We start from the raw sequence: 22,397 nt of genomic DNA on the forward strand, positions 1-22,397 counted from the left end.
AAAATGTTAGCGAGAGAAAGATAAATTTCTTTTATGACTAAAGTTAAGTACCTAATTATTATTCCCTTATTCACACACTCACACAGGACTATTAGTTATCATACTAATCAGCTTAGTAACTCAATACCTGTAAGATATGAAGATCCATTCCTGTGCGTGGCGCGGCAACTGGAAAAAGGGCAACCCCATGATCTATGGGGATAGGTTGGACCGGTTTATAAGAATTAAGATCAAGGTGATAATCATTGTCATCGCATTCCTCGGCCATGTAGGTCTGCTCGATCGCTGTGGTGTGTAGACTGAGGGTGCGGTGAAGGGATCCGGTGGTTGCATCCCTTCCACGAGCGTGTCGATGCTTGTGAAATAGTGCAACCTTTTCAAGGACGGCGTTAGTATCATAGGTCTCGTTTGTCCGTTTTAATGAACTCCATCCCGATGGAGCTTCTGTATTACTCTCAACGTCTATCCGTGGACCGGTGTAACCAACCCTTGCACCAGAACAACTTAAATTTTCAATCGGCCCAATTTCATCTATTGTTTTATCTTTCGTCCCCTCGCGGCTCTTCTTTTTCTCGATACCACTCTGACAAATTAAACAAAAATATCTCTCAACAAAGTTTATTATTAAATTTTATATTTTATAATAATATTTATCTAAACTTTATATAGATTTTGTTTTAACGAACAGATGATACCTTTAGTTCGTCTTTCCTACAACTGAACTATTCAAAAAAAGAAAAAAAAAGAAAAGAAAGGGGAAAAAGGGTGGACTGTTATTCAGAGCCTTGTATAAATAGTCCTTTCTGGAAATATGAATATGACCGAGCATTGTAAACATTTTGTGCAGTATTACGAATTTCTAAGACGACCAAAGTCAACTGCAACTCATTCTGCTTTAGTTTATCTGAGAGACCGTGGACTCTCATCAGAATACGCCCTTTCACGAATATCACAAAATATATTTTTACACTGTGAACCTTTGACGAGAGTATTATGCAACTTGTTGTTGTTGTTGTTGTTGTTTTGTGCGAGAAAGAGTATTAATTATAAAAATATAAATAAATGAAATGTATTTACATAAATAATACATGTCTAATGTTTCCCATTTATTTTGATATTTTATTCCGGTTGTTGTTTTTTTGAACAACAAGGTTTGGAAAGATGGAGATGTAGTTGTTTCATTGGTTTGCTGTCACGTATGCGTTTAGAATGATCCTCGTCGTTTCGAAGATAACTCGGCAAGCTCGAAAGCTCGTCAATATCCGTTTGTAGAAAATGAGTTGGGAACTCGCGACATTGTCTTAAGGCGATATCTCGAAAAAGGAAATAAATTGAATGGGTCGTGTAAAACCGATGAAAAGGAAAACGGAAAGAAAGTAGATCTTTTTCTTTGCTACTTTTCTTTAATGCTTCTGATGCTGTCTCCATGAAAATTGATTCAATTTTTTACAGACAATCCTGGATTTGTTGTAAATGTGTAATAGTTTAGAATTATATTAAATCAACGTTGTTAAACATCCTTATTTATTTGTTTAACATGACAAATGTAATGAAAATTTCGAATTACAAGGAATTAAGGGTAAGAATTAAGCAAAGCGTTTTATGATGCTTCTAATCGATTCGAAAATAACGCTTCGATGAATTAATCCTGTTTCGGAGGCTACCTAATGGAATAGTTTATACGTGCAGTTTATATCTACTCCTATCGAATCTCATCGAGCAATAGATAATTAATCGATAATGACATTACTTCGAGCGGTCGATTACAATTATATTGACTGATGAAATTATATGTTTTACGAAATAGATATACATATATATATATATATAAATATCAAATTCATTCAAATTCTAAATTTTTTCTTAATTCTTTCACTAAAAGTGAAAGAAATTGACAGACCTGTAGAACCAATCTAATAACTCATCAGCAGTATTATTTTTCAGCATGGCGATTATTAGCGACAAGAGCAAGTAGTTTCCGCCGGCCTACAACCATCATAACTGCTGGAGGCCGATAGAAACCCCTATCCTTGTCGTTTTGTTCAACAACTATTGTCTCTTCACGTTTGATTTTGTATATTCTTCTTCTACTTCTTCTTCTTCTTTTTCCTCGTCTTTTTCAGCATCTTCTTGTTTTTCTGCATTGCTCGTAGGAGGATACTTCACGCCAAGAAACGAGGAATTCGGTTTGGAATTTGTAGTAAGTAAGAAAGAAAGGAAGGAAGGAATGGAGAAAGAGATAGGAAGATGCCATGCGGTTTGAGAAAAGCGATTTTCTTAGGTGTCCTATCGGATAAACCATTCATCCACGTCTAACGTTTAAATCTATAGCTCCTAAGAGATGTCCAACATTGTTCTCACACTCTCACAGTGAAAATATTATCGACATCTTGCACTCCGAGTGCTGCTGCCTCTTTTTCCTTTTTTCTTTTCTTTTTCTTTATAAGTCAGATTAAAGTAAATTCGAATTACTTAAGATTTTTCTACTCTTCTTATTGATCAAAACTGACTTCAAATAAAGATTTTCTATAGAGACGACGACGACGACGACGACGACGACGAATTATGTTAAGAATTTCAATCAAATCCAATTTGTCTTTATCTCTCGTTTTCTTTTTTTTATTATTCAATTTTATATTGAGAAATTAGTAATGCCATTTGTAATATAGAATATACAATGTAAATGCCATTTGTGTAATATAGAATCGTATATGTTCTCTCTCTCTCTTTGCATTTCTCCATTTCAAATAATAATTTATTCAAATTTGATTGAAATTTCATAACATTTTATGAATGTAGAGTTCGATACTATAATATTTCAAAATTTATATTATATTCATGTAACGATGTAGATATGTTGTAACATCAATACATACAAGTACATTCTTTTACTAATAAGAAAAACAACAACAACAGATAAAAAGACAGGATAAACGTAGATTACAGGCATTTATATAACTTTATATATTTATATAACTTATTATATAAACTCCTATGATTTTCTCGTCAATGTTAAAACGACAAGGTTGTGTTAATAATAGAGCTCATTGATCGAGATGTATTATTATTCTACGAGAGAACAAATTGGAGCAGATAATATTAGTACGAATAAAACGATTTGCGATTTTAATCTGATTCTCTTCTAGAAAATAATGTGCATTTTAATTTATAAATGTAAACTATTGATAAATGGAATTGGTGAAAAAAAAAGAAAAAAAGAAAAAAAGAAAAAAAGAAAAAAAGAAAAAAAGAAAAAAAGAGCTGACAATTTGTTTAGTTTTGAAAGGTACAATTTCGATATTTTGAGTAGGTGCTGTCAGGAAACATTGAACACGCAGTGATGATAATCGATCTTCTATTTTGCGGCCGCGCGTTCTAACCACCTATCTTTCTTTTCGTTCTAGAAAAGCTACTTTGGCAGTTTCTCTTTCAGAGGAAGCTTTTCTTGCACACTTTGTGGAAACTATACCCTCCGAGACCTCCTCTACCTTTTGGGATTAGGCTACCTTCAAGATGAGTATTACTATACTGAAACCGTGTTAGAGAAAAGGAAGAATGATTATCAGCTTTCATTGGATACGTTTTCGTGTATTGTAGAAATGTATACTATAAATATATCATCTGCGGACAATAGCTTCTTTCGTGATATGTTTTTCCTAAAAGAGGGGAATATAGAAATGGACGTGTGTGTATGAATTCTTATTGATATACTTCTTTCTTCCTTTTTTTGACGGATCTTCAAAAGAATAGTCACACTTATTCCTACACGAAAATATCTTACTAAGGATGAACTTCCTCCTTCATATGTTGTATACCTTTTCAACAGTTTTCTTTTGACACTATTCTAGACTTTCGATATGGTGGATCAACTAAATTGAAAAGAAAGAAAAAAGAATGGACGACTTATATCTTAAAAGATATATCACATTTCTTCTATAAATTTTATCAAAATGAGGGGAAAAAGTTGGTCAAACAATTTTTCTTCTCCTTCTTCTTCTTCTTCTTCTTCTTCTTCTTCTTCTATGATATCTCGATGTTAAGTGTTAAAAGAACAACAACAAAAAGATTAAATATTATCCATAAAATCTCACCTTGTATTCATTAGCGTTGACTTCTCTTAATTCCCGTAAAAAGGCACCAAAAAATGGTACCACTGGACATTCTGGCATTGCGAGAGCACGAGCTAACGCATGCTCGTACTCGGAAGACAAAAGGGCGGAGGCAAGATATTCCAGAACAGGAATTGACTCACTTATGTTCGGGCCAAATGTTTTCAGCTTGTTTGATCTGTAACCGAAAGATTTTTTTTTTCTTTTTTTATAACACGTTCTTGAATGAAGTTTCATTTAAACTAAGTGTAAAGTCAGTTTCATAAAGCTATGTCATATTTAACGTTGAGTTTATTTATTCCATAGATAAATTTGAATTCATTTGATTAATATCAGTTATAAGATATTTCAAATATTAATTAGAATTAAATAGAGCAGCCATGAAGTATACAATTTGTAAGAGTTGTTTTTATTTTAACAAGCCTAAAAAGTCATCGAAAAAAATAAATGACGTCATCGGTTGTAAATACATGTATAATATGAGACCTTTGATTATATATTTGATTTAAAATATACGAAATTACAGTATGTCATTAAATGAATTCTCGTGGGTTCAGTTTTCAGATAGATAGTTCATTCCAAAGTTACGGGAATTGGAAAGTTTTGAAAAACTACTCTTTTTTTCCGACTCGATTAAATACCAAGGGAACGTTTTTGAGAATTTTTATCGCGTTCTATTCGCTTGCCTCGATATTCTAACCAGAGAGCTGAATTTTCCTTTTCCTTTCTTTCCTTTTTTTTTTATTTTTTTCATGTTTTTTTCTCTCTCTCTCTCGTACGTTTCGACCTCCTCTAACGGTCGAATATGGATTTTAAAGTGGAACGAACGAAAACGTACGAACGAAAGAACGAAGGGGGAAGACGGAATAAAAAAAAAAAAAAAAGAAAAAATGAGAATCGAGTTTAGAATTTTAACGAAAAAGGAAGTTAATATATATTTTAACTTGGAAGAAGAGTTTTGCAACTGCTAACCATGATTCAGAAACGTATCTTTTCTATGGGAAATAAAGTCTCACGTTTTGTTAACCTTTATGTTAGTTCTCCTCGTACGTCATGCTTTCTAATAAGAACTAACTGTTATAGAACTAACGTTTACAGTCTAACAATCTCGAAGATACTTGAACTTATTTTAACGTACGAGTATATAGAGTTTAATATTTTTTTTCTTTCTTTCTTTTTTTTTGTAATATTACAAGAGAAGGAAAGAGAAAGATAGAGCAATACCTTGCGGCGACTTATCTCTTATTCTTTACGAACAGGATTAAATTTGCCCTACGGTGATTGCAGTCTTCAGGCATACAATCTTACTCGCTATCTTTCTCTTTCTATTCTATTCTTTTTTTTTCTATTTTTCTTTTTTTTTTTTTATTATTTTTCTTCTACCTTTGAAACACAAAAGACCGAGCAAAATGACGTTTACGTTTAGTGCCACTTCTTATGATTATCTTCAAAGCAAATAAGAATTCTGTCTAATTTGTAATACAGCGTTTAACCTAAATCAAAAATCTCTGTAAACGAGATTTGATATTTCTCTACGAATTCATTTTGGTAGGTAGCATATTCATTTTGTAGCAGAATTTTCGGTAGAATCCTTCCCCTTGTATGTATGTGTGAATGGTTGTTAGGGAGGAAAAAGAAAGTTGAGTAAAACAACAGCTCGATTCCATTTCTCTCTTCAGCCACAAATGACGCTTTTCCATTATTGGAAGCCACGTATAAGCCACGAACGAGAGATATCCGGAAGAAACATCCGGTAGAAATAGCCATTAACTGTTCTACCTTCTACTGGAAGGTCCACTCATCCTTTCCTCTTCTGTCTCTTTCTTTCTCAAGTATACACATTGCTCTTGTTTCTCTTGAACTATCTCTTTAAACCTCTTACGAGTTGTGTGCCACAATTTTCTTCCTAATCTACACGTGGATCTCTCCAAGTTCTCCTTTACTTATTCTCAACCCCCTTCCCCTCCTCCTCCTCCTCCTCCTCCTCCTCCTCCCTCTATACTTCTTCTTCTTCTTCTTCTTCTTCTTCTTCTAACTTGTTTGAGAAACTTTCGAGATCTGCGGTTTCTCAAAGAAACTTTACTAAGGTATCGGAAGAGAACGATATCGAGAAGAACGATGGAAGAATAAAAGAGGGAAATAAGAAGAAGAACAACAACAAAAAATATATAAAACAAGTTAAGTAAAATAAAGTAAGAATTTCTTTTTCGAATGAAAATGTTTCATGCAAACGGCATATTTGTAAGTAACTACCTGTACTACTTCTTCTTTTTCTTATTCTTTTCTTTTAACTATACTAAAATATACTTTGCTAGACCTTTTACAAATAACAAAATCATATGTGCATATCACACAAGTTAATAGTGAAACCTTCAAATAAACAAGTTTCGAGGATAATTTATTATATAATATTATTTGTTGTACTTTTAATTTATTTAATTATTAATTTAATTATAAAAATGCGCGCCTGTTCATATGCAACCCTCCAGACACACTTTGCTTGCGAGCGACATCTACTGGGACGGAATTTTTGAGCAGTCAAAACTGTTCATACACGCATGTATTACTGGTTGCCTATCTTTCGGGCAGACAAAAAATTCTGTCCCAACAGGTGGCGCTCGCAAGCAACATTTTCAAAGTGTGTCTGGAGGGTTGCATTCATACAGGCCCCGCGCATTTTTATAATAATTACAAAGAAAATAAATAATAAATCACTTTAAAAAATGTTTGCAAATGAAATATTTTTCTAAATAATGATCAAAATTGAACTCTAATATTGTTATGCATATTTTTAGAATAATATTTATTATTTTATATGAAATACAAATCGAATAAAAAGAAATATATAATTGAAATATTACAGCAATAAGATCATTTTTTAAAAATTGTCCAAGTACTTATATGTATCGATTATTATCATTCAATGAAGAAATAAGAATGTTAACTCCCTTGTTCACTTATTTTATTTCTCTTTGAAATATTCTTTTCCGTTGAAAGGGCTTTCATAAAAGGGCTCACGAGGTATACGAATATTTTATATTCATTTTTGAAAACTCCTTTCTAATTAAAGCACTCCAAAGAATCATTATTGTATTCACAACGGTAGAATAAGAAGAAGAAGAAGAAGAAGAAGAAGAAGAAGAAGAAGAAGAAGAAGAAGAAGGTGAAGAAAGAAAGAAAAAAAAATAAGTCTACCTATACAGGGTTGAAATTACGAGCGAGTGAACGCGGCCAACCGCGTGGTGGCCCTTCTTCAAGGCCGTGGGATGTAGATTAAAAAGTTCTTCTTAGCCACACGATGGAGAGTGACTTCCATCTTCCTTGGAAAGAAAGTCTTTCGTGGAATGGCACGTAAGGCACGTAACTAAAACATTTTCTCTCTTCTTCTTCTTCTTCTTTCTCTTTTACTTTAGTCTTTTTCTTCCCTCATCTTCTAATACTTTATTTTTATCTTTTTATTTTTATTTTTTTCCCCTCTAACCCAAACAACAAGGGAGTACGTAAAAAGAAAAACCAGTTAGAAGAGACAAAAATATGAAAGCTCGTAAGCTTCAATTCTTCTTCTTCTTCTTCTTTTTTTTTTTATTCACCCCTTTTTACGTTTCTTTATGCATTTTCTCTTTTTTATTTATTTATTTTTTCTTTTCTCTCTTCAAACTGAAAAAAAGATAATTATCTCGTTTGCCTTCGAATTATCTTTTAATTGAACCACACATTCGCGAGAAGATATATGAACATTTTATTTTCTTGTTGTTGCAATACTTTGTAATGTTCTTTTTCGATGAAGGTAATTTTGATCTTTCATATGGACTAATGAAAAAAAAAAAAAACAAAAAAAACAAATTGACAAGTAGAATTATCTCGTTTCTTTCAGAAGATTATATCTTTTCGTTTGGTTCTAACAACAGGTGAAAGATATCTTCGATTCTTTCGGAAAAAATGTCGTTTCGATGGTAAAAGAAAAAAGAAGAAGAAGAAGAAGAAGAAGAAGAAGAAGAAGAAGAAGAAGAATAAAAGGGCTCCTTTAGGGTGGATTTTTAGGGCTCTGAGAACGATAAAGTTTCGCGAAATACGTCCGCTTTCAGAAAGATAATGGATCTCGAAGGAAACAAGGACGAGATACGAATTGGAAAAGAAAAGACATCAATCCTATTGTCTTCTTAAAAAATGCATAGATCTTTAACAAAAAAAAAAAAAAACAAAAAAAAAAGAAAAAGAAAAAACAGGAATCGTGTATAGAAAAAAAGGGCAACCGGATTGTATTATTCCAAGGGATAAAGATTAGGTTGGTAGCGTCCTTTTGCTCGATTCTCCTAAGTCTTAACACGGTGTGACATCGTAGAAAGTTCGTGGAAACATCTAAATCGGATTACACTTGCAAAACTCGTGAGAGAGAGAGAGAGATATTTTCTACATTTATCGATGTAGAACGTGACGTGTGTGTTGAGACAAATTTAGATGGACACAACTATTCTCGTTATTATGATCTATTTCAATACACAGATGATTTATTTATTTATCCTACACGAAGATAAATCTTGTTTCATATTACCTATTACCTATTTTCCAGATTGCAAAGTATCATGTTATTTTGATTATTATCTTAACAATTGTATGTATATATGCGCATTACTGAAAGACTATTAAATCCTACTAGGATTGATCCTATTTTATTTTCTAACATTTGCAGCAATATCTTACTTACTTGAGACCAGCTATAATCTCCATAGCCGAATTAAAGTTTCCAGTATTCCAACAAGTTAGAGCTACTCGTAATAGGCAAGATAACACTGCCTGACGTTCTTCTACAGTGGTACCGCTGTTTATAACGTTGATTACCCATGAGTTCACCTATATAACACACAAAAATACACGGCATAGTTCATAATAATGCAAAATTCAAAGTATGGCAATGGAAATGTAAAAGATTACGAAGTAGAGTATAAAAAGAAGAAAAAAGGGGACAAGGGGGGTGGTGGTTGCTTTTAGAGAACTATAACTGGGGCTTCCTCCTCTCAAGGCAAACTTTTCTATCTTTTTACGAGTACCTTGAGGCAGACACGTTTGCGACCATGAAATTATTTCTCGCGTGTGTTTGCGTAAGAGTAACTGGCAATCGTTGAAAGACCAAAAAAAGAAAAAAAAAAAAAAGGATGCGCAGGCGTCAAGGTAGTTTCGTGAGAAAGAGGGTGACAAAATTGGTCAATGTAGCAGCTTATCGTTTCTCGATTCTTCCCTTCTTTTTTTTTTCTATCTTTACCACGATCTGTCTCTCGTATCTCGAAAAAATGAGAGAGGGTGAAACGATAAACGAGCCGATAAACGAGCCGATAAACGAGACCGGTAAACGACGTGGAACGATTAGGTGGGAGGAAACGAAAGAGAGAGAGAAAGAGAGAGAGAAAGAGAGAGAAAGGGAAGGTACCTCATTGAATCGATTGATGAGCGTCTGAACGGAAGAAAAAACTGTAGCACCAGGCCAAGAGGATTCTTCCTCAGTTTGGGTCGAACTATTTGCTTTGCTTGGGCTACTGCAACTCGGCGACGGGGTTGGTGGTGGTGGTGGCGATGGTTTACTGGCTGATTTTTGCAATGCGTTTAGATCCTGGGCTACTTGTTTTAGGTACTCGTTAGGTGGTACCTGATAAAATAATTGATATTCTACTTCCGTCAACCTGAGCGCCACCTCCTCGGGGAAGTGCAGCAGCTTGTGCAGATCCTCCAGCTCCTCAGAGCTCCGAGGCAGCTGCGGCTGCGGCCGCTTCTCCAGCTCTGCAAATTTATTGTTCAAAACAAATACAAATAATCATTTGATTTCAAACAAATAGGTTTTTTCTTTTTTTTTTCTTTTTTTCTTTTTTTTTCTATGATCGAGCATATATCATCACACACTATTATTTGCGAATCTCAACTCATTTCTCATTTTCACACCACTCGGACTAACTTTCAGGAATACTCGAGCGTGAGAAATTTGAAAAGCAGTACAACATGGTGGTATGTACGATATACCCTTTATATATACATATATTTATGTGTATATGTGTTCGATCATCACCCTGAGGAATTTTACATTTCCTCGTGCATCAAATTCAAAGTTACGAGAGAGAGAGAGAGAGAGAGAGAGAGAGAGAGAGAGAGAGAGAGAGAGAGAGAGAGAAGAATTGTCTTTGTTGCTTTATATAAATTACACGCTTATAATTAATCTGTCACATAATATATATTTGCTTTTATTAAACTTTCATAACGAACTATGTCTTTTTCTTAAAACTAACGAACGGAAACGGAAACGAAAACGTAGTAAATGTAAAAGTAAAAAAGAATGCTTTGAACAAAAAGAGAAGAGAAGAAAGAAAAAAGAAACAGTGGTGAAAGAAATTTTGCGAAAAATTTCGAAAGTAACATAGATGTTTGCACGGTTGCATACGTTAAGCTCATTGCTTGCAAGCACCGATTTTTAAAGCTGACCCAGTTTATATGAGAAATAATTCAGAACGCGGAGAGAAACTACTGGGCTTGACTATACACGATATAGTAGTAGTAGTAGTAGTAGTAGTAGTAGTAGTAGTTGTCGCGCGTGTACTAGCATAATGTGCACACATACGATGAAAAAACAAAAAAATAAAATAGAAGAAAAATGTGCACTGTGAGTAATTCGAGATAGTTTTGTTAGTGTGAGTGAGTGTGAAGAATAGTCATATGTAGTAGTTTAGTGTCGTTTCTCTTGCGTGTTACCCCGTCATCATTGTTATCGTAATTAACGGCATCGAAAGTTACGCTGACTATGCAAGACTAACGAAATAATACCTGACCGACTAATAACAGACTCCACTACTTCGTCTGACCAATATAAACTTTTCGACTACTGCTACTGATCATCATATTCGAATTTTGATTCAAAAATATATTACTAGATTTATTTAGTAGCTGATTTAATAATAGTACACCTAGTAGTACACTCTACTAGGGTTTTTCATTAGATAAAATATAAATGTGTTAGAATAATTATATATCCCATTTTAAAATGAGATTACTTATCTTAAACAATAACGTGTCTTTTTCAGATAAAAATGCATAAAATGCTTGCTCGTAGAATTCTCGGTAGATTCATAATTATAATACATTAAACGTTTATTCTAATTAAGAAACACCTTTTGTAAATTCTATGAATTGTGTTTCGTATAATTTCTACGATATATGTGAACAATTTTATATAGTTAATATTTTATTCTATAGGAAATAATTATTACTACGAACGATGGAAGATGATGGTAGGTTTATTTTAATGGAATAGAAGAACAAGTCTTTTTTTTTTTTTTGTCACGATTTCTCTCTTTCTCTCAGTTAAAAAAAAAAAAAAAAGGAAAGGGAAGAATTTATTTTCCGTTGGGTGCTATAAATGCCTAACGTATATCACTTCCTTACTCCTCCTCCTCTGTTCTATTTTAGAGATGGAAAAAGACGAAAAAAATTGTAAAGTAGAAACGAGTGAAATAAGAAAATGGCCATTCGTTTCTTCAATTCTTCTTCCTCTTCTTTTTCTTATTTCTTTGGTTTTGTGTTTTGCAAAACTTTCTTCGAATGCTACGACAAAATTAATATGTCCGATCTCTAAAACTTTTTCCACATACTTTGACTTAACGAGTAAGACATTAAAAAAAAAAAAAAAGAAAAAAAAAAAGTAAAAATTCTACAAACTTAGGATTCTTTTACACAGTTTCTTTTACTTGCAATAAATTTGAAGAACCTCGAAAGATGAATGAAAACGAGATAATTTGTTGTTATCAAATCATATTCCAGGTTTATGTAAGGTAACTTTCTATTATGAAAAATGGATCGGTTCTGAAACTTAAACCGCAGTGCTTATTTTCGATTAAACTTATCCTCTCTCTCTCTCTCTCTCTCTCTCTCGCTCTCTTTATATATACATACATACACTTTTGCAAGTAGTTTTTTAATAACTTTGAAGAAAATTTCTTTTACATCGAGAGAATCAATCTGCATTGGAATTCTTTTCCTTTTTAGTTTTTTTCTATGGATTATGATAGGAAGAAGATGAAAAATAAAAAACAAATAATGGCCTCTCACATTTTCATTCATCGATATTTCCAAAAATATATTTTTCCTAAGAAAGATTAATCTAATCTGATGGTTGTTTATTTTTTCTACACATGATACACACCCAATTACAACGTTTAATCTCCCCTAGTTTATATAATCGGAAAAAAATCTCTTCTCAAATAAGAGAGAGAGGGGAGCAAAAAAAAAAAAAGAAGGAAAAAAAGAAATGAAGATTAGGGAATTGGATAGAGTGAGGCTATCAAAAGAAATCTCCGATAAAACGAGAAAATCATGTTGACACGTGAAAAGATTTATGTTCTAGGAGGGAAGAAAAAGAATAAGAAAAAGGAAAAGAAGAAGGGCAAAAAAAGGTGGACAAAAAAAGGTAGACATTAAATTCATTTGTAGGTAAAGATGTTGTAAGATGATTCATTTGTTTGAAAATATGTCAGGTGTGTTTAAGGGGTTTGTTAAGGGTTAAGATGTGCCGAATTATGCGTTGTGTAGTGGTGTATGGTTTGTTAGGAAGGTTGGTACTTTGCAAAGCAAGATTAATGCGGGATTTTACCTTATTGGGTAATGTTGCGGCCACGTGAGGTGGAGGAAACGGTGTTTTAGTCGGAATTTGCGTCGTGGTCGCAACGCCAACGAGGTTGACGCCGAGTAAACGGCGTTTCACCTGAAAAAGGTGAATCGCCGAGGCTCCTTCAATTCAATTTGAGGATTATTCCCCGATTTCATGAGATATTGAATAATATTAAACGATGCCATATCAGGATGACCACAACAATAATTGTTTCCTTATTTTTCTATGTCCTTCACTTCGTATTATTTCTTCCATCTGGAGGATCTGGATATTTCGATACTTATCAATACTTTTTCTTTTATCCTTTTTTTCTTTCTTTCTTTTCTATCTTCGAATGGCTTGTTCAATATTCGCCTCTTGGTGGTGGTCTTCTTCTTCTTCCTCTTTCTTTCGAGAAGACGATTCCAAAAACTTGGATCTGAAAACAAACGCAAAACTGTCAGATGAAATATTAAAAACTTGCATTTATATTGTCTATAAACATTTATGGGGATAAATTCATTCATTTTTAAACAAAATTAGGAACAAAGATAGAACCTTTTTGTTTGTTCCTTCAAATTAATTAATAATTTCGATTTTATTTTTTCATCTCAATGTTCCCGAATATTGTTCTATCGTCAGAACAAAATGTTTAGTTTGGGAGAAACAACGCCCTAGTTACAAAGTTTATGGGGAAAGAAAATTTCAAGTAGCACATTTCCCCGGTGTGCTGTCTTATCTCAGATATAACTGGTGGTCGGTGCTTTTATATTTGTGGGAGTAAAGGGTAGAAAAATTTGATGGCACGAACAAATGACTTTTCACTGTCCCACCTACCCATGACATTTACACATACGATAAAGAGGGGATGGTATCTGTATACATGAACTCTTCCTTTCTCTCTTCTTTTTTTTTTTTTTTTTTATTATTTGCCTTCGAAAGCATCCAGATAAGTTCAACGTAGAAGATTTTGGGTGCTTATGCAAACAGACCCTTGCTAAAAAACATTCAGATAAAAATGTGACCAAAAGAATATGTTTATCTAGCTGATTATATTTTTTTTTTTATGAATATTATCTTACATGTTTTTTCATACATTATAAAAATTGAATACTTGGTGTATGTGTTTTATACCAAAAATTGATAAATAAATACTCTTCTTGATTATTTTTCATTTTATCTCGATCAATTATAAATTCAAATGATCCTACAAACTATCCATTTCAAATACAAATTTGACTGTATCACTGTGTATACAGTTTGCTTAGAATCCTATCTAATTTATGCTAATCAGTAAATCAGAAACACTAACGTTACGTGTGTTTATTAACGTTGAGCTATGCATTGTGATTTTAGATATCGAGATAGTATACAGAATTCCTATGTAATACATACATATACATATTACAGAACCAATTGTACAATACGATACGATACGATACGATACGATACGATACGATACGATACGATACGATATTATATGATATGATATGTTACATAGTACACAGACACATCAATCGATATTGATGTAGATTTCTAATTAATTACACGTATATGTCATACTTCAATTTAATAAAATTGCAGCTCAATATTAGCAGAACAACCTAAACATTTTTAAAAATATGTGCGTGTGTACTTTTTTTTTTATTTCATTTCACTTAATTCAATTTTGTTTAAAATACATCAACGAGAATATTGTTAGTCCCCAGTTTTGGTTTTGCACGGTACACATACACACATATATCGACTCGTATAAATTATCTCGAGTGTACAAAGTCCAAAAGGTTAATAACAGCCATTATCTATCCACTATGATTTAAGAGCATACTGTGTGCTAGGTATATTATTTTATTTCTTTTTTTTTTTCATACATCATTAAGGTCGCATTCAATCTGTAATATAAAAAGAAAGAAGAAAAAAATCTACGCACAAGGAAGTGTATATATAAAAGTAAATAGATAATAAAAGTGTCTACGTTGATAACCAATTGCAAACATATTGCAATAATAATCTTGTAGAGTATAAATCATACTTTTATTATTTCCTTATTGTTCATAAATATTTCGATAAAAATCATTGACAAATTTTTCTCTACCAAAACTTATACAACAAACATTTCTAACTAAAATATTATAATTACAAAATAAAAATTCAATTTTCATTATTATTTATTAAAACATTACGCCTATAGAGATGCAACCCTCCAAACACACTTTGAAAATGTTGCTTGCGAGCGCCACCTGTTGGGACGGAATTTTTTGTCTGCCCGAAAGATAGGCAACCCGTAATGCATGCGTGTGTGAACAGTTTGGGGTGAACAAAAATTCCGTCCCAACAGGTGGCGCTCGCAAGCAACATTTTCAAAGTGTGTCTGGTGGGTTGCATTCTTACAGGCGCTCATATTTATAATTATTCAATTAATAATTATAATATTATATAATAAATGATGCTACTCCTGATACTATACACTGTAAAAAATTTCTATAATTTATTTATTATTATTTATTGAATTTATTGATCAAATAATAAAATTAACTAATGAAATAATTAAAAGAATATTGAGAAATATTATGAATAATCAATAAAGACGGACTTGAAAGAACTTTGGTATAAGCTTAAGGTTCTGCTTTAGGGTGGTTGGCGACCACCAGTTGCAAACATGCCACAGTTACGATCAACAGGAATGCAAGAGGAGTTACTACATTTAAATTCATTTTTCTTGCCAACTCAAACGATCATCTCGATCTACTTTTTATTATATTAAAAAGAAAAAAAAGAAATGTTCGGATTTGATTAAAAACGAGAACTGTATTAAACTTTTCATTCGTCAATGGAAATAATTCATTACGAGCAGCATTATTAACACGAAGTTTCGTTTCATTTCTAACTGAATAGAGGAAGCTTTAAACTAGAATTAATTTGACTAATTTCCTGTATATAATTTCCTACCAACTTTTAAGATAATTAATTGATGTTCAATAGATGGATTATAATTATATTATATCATTACGGATTATAAACTGTAGAATAGATTATAACTAATGACATAAACCATACTACGCGTTCTTTGAAATGATGACACAATAGAAATATAAAGAACGTTTTTCAAATTGATACGAAATGAAATTTCTAAAAATATATATTTTATCACAGGAACAAAATAAAACGTAGAAAGTACCGACGAAGGTGTTTGATATTTTACGAACATTTAATCTCAAATTACGTGAATACTTTTCAACGTAAATGTTACAATTCTCACGTTTCGACAATTAAATTTTCCAATAAGGAAACGCAAAAGAATGATAAACAAAATCAAATGTTTTTAGAATAAAGATATACATATATTGATAAATTAGTCATAAAAATTCGAACGACTTCCTATTTCTATAAGTATAAATAGGCGAACTAGTTTGAACCATTTTACAAATAAAAAGACTGGAGACAACATGAAGTTCAATATCGTAGCATTTCTATTTACAATCATTGCTTCAATGGCATGCTTGCAGTTAGCTTTTGCTAATGCAGCACCAGAAGCTTCTCCCGAAGCACTAGCAGAATCTCTTTCTAGTCCTATTGCTAATCCAACGGCTAATGCTGATCCATCAGCGGAACCAATTCTGGTAAATTTATTCTTTATATAACATTCAAAATTAACTATAAAGTAAATTTCACTAAATGTTCAATCATTTCAAACTGTTGCACATTTTTCTTTTCTTCATTTCATATTATTTCAAATAATATATTATATATTTTAAGTTTAATTATTTTTTTCTTTGTATTTGCAGTCTGCCATTCTTGGTCTTTTGAAAAACCTTGGCTAAAAAGTGAAGTGATGATTTAAAACATGTTAAATCACAGACAATACAATGTGACTGAATAAAATATAATAAAAAAAAAGAACTTGTGTAAGTTATTTAATAATTTCCTTATTAAAATTTATTTTGAAAATATTTTCTTGTTTCTTAGAAAATTTCTATACTTTTTCGTAGTTTTTTTTTTTTAATAAAAACCTATTTATTTCAACATTCGAGAGATAAAAAAGAAATTGTTTCATTATCGATTCCCCCTTTTACTTTGAAAGTTTCATCTAACGAAATTATATTTACCACTCACGTGAAATGAAAAAAGTTACTTTTCTCGAAGATAAGAAAAATAGTATCTTTCTATTTCGTTGCTTGCATTTTGATGAGAGACACCTTGTATAATATCAACGAAAGATCTTATTTATATGCCAAAGAAATGTGCATAGAACGAGGTGTGTGATGCATAAGAAACTTTAACAATTTTCAAATGATTTATGTGCTTTTCTTTTTTCAATTTTAATAGAGATAGGTGAAATATGACAATAAATATAATAACATATACGAGATTATATATATATTTTAATATAATATTATATAAAATGAATTAATATATTATAATATAAAATTTCTAGGATAGAACAACAAATAATTGATTTTAAAAGTAACCACAAAAAATTTAGGGATGGAAAATATGTTTCCTATTATATTGTATTGTATTATTTTGTTCTTTATTTTCTGTATATACAATTTCACGTAATTATGTCATTCCGTGTTACATCCTGAGGATTATAAGATAGAGAATTTTTTGATCGCATTATATGGGAAAAATCCAAGTAATTGAGGAACGTTCTATATATGCTATAAGTTTTCAACGCTTTATTTTCCTTCTTTTTATCTCTAAGGCTATATCGTGGCTTTTTGCAACGAGCAATATATTGGGCTATGTTCCTCTCTCTCTCTCTCTCTCTCTTTCTCTTTCTTTCTTTTCTTTACTACTTTTAGCATTCTTCCTACATACTCCTACATGTGATATATATCTATACATACACCTATATACACCTACATACACCTACTACGTTCTCGTTATTCCCGTTTTTCGCGATGACGGTGAAGGCTTTCATAAAATCGCGGTTAAATCTCATCAGTTCGCAGCCGTTCCTGTCTCTCTCTCTCTCACTCTCTCTTTTACACACAATCTTTCTTTACTTCTCTTCTTTTTTATCTTTTTTCTTTTTCATTTCACCATATTCTCTTTTTCTTGGTGATGGTCCGCTACAATCACTGAGAGACAGGAAAAAAACACGCAAACAAAATGTGATAAAGTGTATTCGAAACCTAACAAAATATTTTCGTTACCTGATGCTAATGTAAAAAAAAAAAAAAAAAAAAAAAACGAAAAATATTAAAAAGTCAACGATTAGATCGATTTGATGTGGTTCACAAATGTGTGTGTGTGTGTGTGTGTGTTGGCAGTAATTTGATGTTGGGTTCACCTCCGCCCCCTACTTTTACCCACCTTCGATCGCGAGGATCAAAAGGGTCGAAGAGAAGGGAACGAGGACGATGATGAAACAGGAAAGAGGGCTTCATACTGACCAGAAGAGGAGGAAGAGATGTAATATGTGGGGCGGTCGATAGGATACTGGAACTATATATACATATACACAATTCAACACCATAGAATATGGTGTCGATTATTGCTTATAAAAAAACAATGCTTTGCTTTCTTTCACGTGTTCAAAGTTTCACCAAAATTGGAACAAATGTAATACACACACATTCAAGGAAACATCATCATAATCATCATCATCATCATCATTGATGAGGAAACGGGTCAATGTCTTTGGACAAATAGGGGGCAGGGGCATTAAACATTAACGATGGAGCCACGACAAGGTAATTTGATCAAACGTAATTCTATTATCGATCTCGATGGTGAACGCTAATGGTTGTTGAGAAGCAACAAAATCTACCTTTTATCATAATAATATATTTCTAAAAAATATCATGTGTACTGATCACATGTGTTAGAAATGAAATCTTCTTAAAATCAAGCTTCGAAAATGCAGAGTATCAGACTCAATTCAATGAGTCTACGAAAAATGTAATCAATGCACGACTCTATGAAAAGTTAAGATAGTTTAGAGAAAATGAAAGAAGTGTTTTGCTTAATCATGGTTTTGATGATTTAATAAGTCGTGAAAAAATGTTGACATCGAGTAGGATATCAAGGATGACTGCAGACGTGTGGGTTATTGACGTTATTACTCGAGATTGTGGCTCTATCGAAACCCTATTACCGGTCGAACTCCATTACCTTGTTCATTCGAATAGCTAACTAAATGTGCAAATCAGTCGCTTACAACCCCAAAATCGCATTCGGTTTACGAACGAATACGTTAATAAACGTCATTTTGTCAACTAATCATGTGGGGGAGAAAAACAAAAAGAGAGTAATAACCTCAAATCTAATTAATACAAACAATTCAATAAGAAATGAATAATAATAAAAGGAAAAATGTTAAACTTCAAAAAAACAAAAAAAAAGAGAGAGAGAGCAAGTATTCGAGTTATTTCATTTTTCTTGACATTTTATCGCAAACTAAGGTAAAATTCGCATGAGGGGGGTAGGTGGGTATTGGTGTTCGTCACGCGACACTGAAACAAAGATTAATCTCCGCACTTTGGAATGTCGTGACGATGTTATTCTCGTGTGCGTGTGTGTGTACGTTAGCTCTTGGTTAATTTAGTAATGGGTTGAGCAAAAGAAGAGGTTTTTGAAGTAGACCAAGCGTAGTTAAGCTCAAAGATATATAACAACACAGTATTATTATCGTACGTTCAATGCGTGTTAATTATGCAACTAGGAAGGATTGTTTTTTTTTTTTTTTATTTGTTGTTTTCTACAAAAATTGTCTATTATTGTGAGTCAGTCGCATTAATTGTAAGTTGCGATAGGTCGCTTTGACGTCTTAATTAAACATCCTTCTATTACCAACCCCAATCTCAATCTTCCATCCACATCCCAACGTTGCTACAGTGTTCCTTTTCGAGTAGCATTGCGTGACGGTTAATTAAACGACCGCTGGCTTTTCCAGGCCGTACGATGTAACCAACAAGACGTAGATACTATCCTCGAATGAGAGAAGAACAAGAAAATGAGAAAGAAGCATCTGTTACCCCCTATTTTTCCTTCCTTCATTCTTTTCTTTTCTTTATTTTTCTTTCTTTCTCTTGACCAACCACGTATTCCCTGAGCCCCCCCCTCACCCTTTTGTTCTTTGAGAACAAAAAAATATGTCGACTACGTGAAAGAAAAATGATCTTTAAAATAGTTTTGTTGCGAGTAACGCGTAATCGAAGAGACGTGTATGTGTGTGTGTGTGTGTATGTGGTGCTGCGACAAATAATAGATTCGGAGCGCAACCCTTTGTTCCACTTTCCACTCGGTGCCACACCCTGGAAGCAGGAAGTCTTCGAGATCGATGTCACGGTAGTGCGCGATTCTATGTGTGTACCTTCACCGCCACCTTCACCACCACCTTCACCCTTCTACTCTTCTCTGTAATCTTTACTAACGCTCCTCTTCTTTGAGTAAACTTTCTAAGCTTCAAATTCTCCATAAGCGTGAAAGTAATTCTTTGAAAGAGAAAGACTGATTCATTCGTTCATCTTTAACCCCCTTTTGTTACGTTCCAACTAATAACAACGTTTGCTGGAATTATTTCATTTTCATTTATGCTAATAGATATGAATAATAACTTTAACTAATGACCCTTCTTTTTTAGTTTGACAGATTTTTCTCATGTATGATAATATAACTGTGAAATAATTAAAAAAAAAAAAAAAAAAAAATTAGGGAAACAAGTGACGTGTTTTGTTAGAAACATAGTCGAATGTATTAAGCCATTATTTTGAATGAAAAGAGGACACCATTGTCGAGTGTATTCTCGATGAAAAGTATCAAAGGATCGATCGAAATGGTTTAAGTTGATACACGTGAGCAGTGTTCGCAAATTCTCTCATCTCTCTGAAATTATTAACGACACGTTATTATTCCCCGTTTCATTTAAATCGAGCGAATTTTCATTATTTTCTCTGTCCATTTTTTTCTTTTTCTTTTTTTTCTAGGGTACAATCAATGTCAGCTGTTGGTACTGTCGGTTTAATCAGTATAATGGCCAACTATTCGTCAACAGTTTAATTTCCAGGAAAAGGTCCTCCTCCTTTTGACTATATGCGATATATACGTCAGCAACGTGTTGTTAATCCTCGTAGCAACTATCCGTCCACCGACAAAATGGCTTTTGTGCGTGTCAATTGGACCGTGCTTCTGTACCACCGTGTTCACAGTTAGGAAACTCGATCTGATGCCCATTGTTCTATCACTCCTTTTCTCTTTCTATTTCTACCTTATATAGGCCTATTATATATATAGATATATATAAACGACGATAGGAAGGGAGGAGAAGGGTTGTAGATTGATGGATAGGGAATGAGATTTAAACATTCAATATTTTCCCTTTATTTTCCCTTTTTTTTCCCTTTCCATTTTTTATGTAACATTTTCGTAATGCATTTCATACGAGAGGATGGTTACTTTTGTTTGTTTTTTATGAAACCTTATACGGATAAATGATAAGGGAGTACGTGATATAAATGATAAGGTTTAATAATAGATAGTTTTTTTTTTGTTGAAAATAGGAAAACTTTTTCGTGCCAAGCTTTGAAACTTATTTTTGACCAAACTTTCGAACCCTGTCGTCCTCTATAATAATCGATCAAGTTATTATCGTTGAAAAGGGAAAACGGGGGAATAATTTATCTTAATTTTACATGTAAAATAAGCACATGCTTGTATACATCTCACACACACGTACACACATACGCACTGTGGCACGCATATACGTCAAGTACACGGTACCCGTGGGACTTTGCGTGTAAACACGTAGATTAGATTAGCGAAGAAGAGACTTCCTCACTCCTCACCTCTCCTCACCACTCCTCACCACTCCACTCTCTTCACCTGTTCTTCCACTCCCTGGAGGTATATACATATGTTGAGAGGGAACACGATATTCGATTTAACATTTATAACGTGCAAAACTTGCATCATTCTATAAATGACTTCTTTTTTTTAATATTCATTGTTTATTATATTAGAAAAATGAAATAAATCATTGAAATCATTGAGAACTAACCAATAAGTAAATAGAAGTAAATAGAAAGCATGTAATATTCGATTGATTTAAAAGAAAAAAATGTTATGCCTATGGTTGGTCAAATTTCGTGTAGGTTTTTTTTCTGCTTACTTTTCGGTGAATAACAGTGATCCCAAACATACGTTATTGCGATAAAATAATAACTCGGACAAAAATGAAAAACTTCTAGGTAGGATAGATGCACTTGGTACTTCTATAGATATATTTTCAATAGAGAAAATATGTGTGTACATGTTCGATCGAAAAACAACATCCATTTCCACTCACCGTTTCAACGTTGATAATCCCGGATCCATCAACATCGTTTTTTTCTTTTCTGCATAGCCTTCTTTCTATACTTGTTCAATCTGTAAAACAGACAAAAAGAAACTACAAACTAGATCAAAAGACTTGTCCTAAGATTATTGATGAAATATTATAGCCATTCGATATAAACAAGAAAAGGGAACGTTTAATGTTAAAGGATTGGTTAAACTTTGCTTTAGTCCACATTTATCTGAGAACACAAGTTTGGCGTTACTTTAATCGTTAAATCTTCGCACGCGTGCTTCCGACCACGTACCGAGGTATTTTCAAAGTCAAACTAGAAGATGAGTACGCGTTAAACGAGAATATTTCCCTCTTATAGGAAACTATGTTC

The 22,397-nt window shown here is 32.8% G+C and overlaps 2 protein-coding genes across 2 annotated transcripts in view; one reads left to right on the top strand and one right to left on the bottom strand.

The window, feature by feature from the left end:
• LOC107073244 (1-phosphatidylinositol 4,5-bisphosphate phosphodiesterase epsilon-1) overlaps window positions 1–22,126 on the bottom strand; it is a 30,915-nt gene extending 8,789 nt beyond the window's left edge. The window contains 6 exon segments of the mRNA XM_089171434.1: window positions 128–583; window positions 4,092–4,287; window positions 8,815–8,960; window positions 9,535–9,881; window positions 12,736–13,171; window positions 22,025–22,126. Of these exon segments, the coding sequence (XP_089027560.1) occupies window positions 128–583; window positions 4,092–4,287; window positions 8,815–8,837 (675 nt within the window). The 5' untranslated portion in view covers window positions 8,838–8,960; window positions 9,535–9,881; window positions 12,736–13,171; window positions 22,025–22,126.
• On the top strand, window positions 16,140–16,632 carry LOC149032849 (uncharacterized). The gene is made up of 2 exons (XM_089171441.1): window positions 16,140–16,352; window positions 16,518–16,632. Exons 1-2 carry the CDS (start codon window positions 16,179–16,181, stop codon window positions 16,551–16,553), a joined length of 210 nt encoding a protein of 69 aa, XP_089027567.1. The 5' UTR covers window positions 16,140–16,178; the 3' UTR covers window positions 16,554–16,632.
• Window positions 22,127–22,397: the final 271 nt, after the last annotated feature.

Source organism: Polistes dominula, unplaced genomic scaffold, assembly GCF_049000335.1.
Source record: "Polistes dominula isolate Pdom_NZ unplaced genomic scaffold, Pdom_raw_medaka contig_26, whole genome shotgun sequence".
In the NCBI taxonomy this organism is placed as follows: domain Eukaryota; kingdom Metazoa; phylum Arthropoda; class Insecta; order Hymenoptera; family Vespidae; genus Polistes; species Polistes dominula.

What these genes read in the sequence shown, in the direction of transcription:
- LOC149032849 (XM_089171441.1), top strand. Translation starts at nt 16,179, where the DNA reads ATGAAGTTCAATATCGTAGCATTTCTATTTACAATCATTGCTTCAATG. An exon ending in CATCAGCGGAACCAATTCTG is followed by an intron (nt 16,353 to 16,517) that starts GTAAATTTATTC and finishes TTGTATTTGCAG; the next exon opens with TCTGCCATTCTTGGTCTTTT.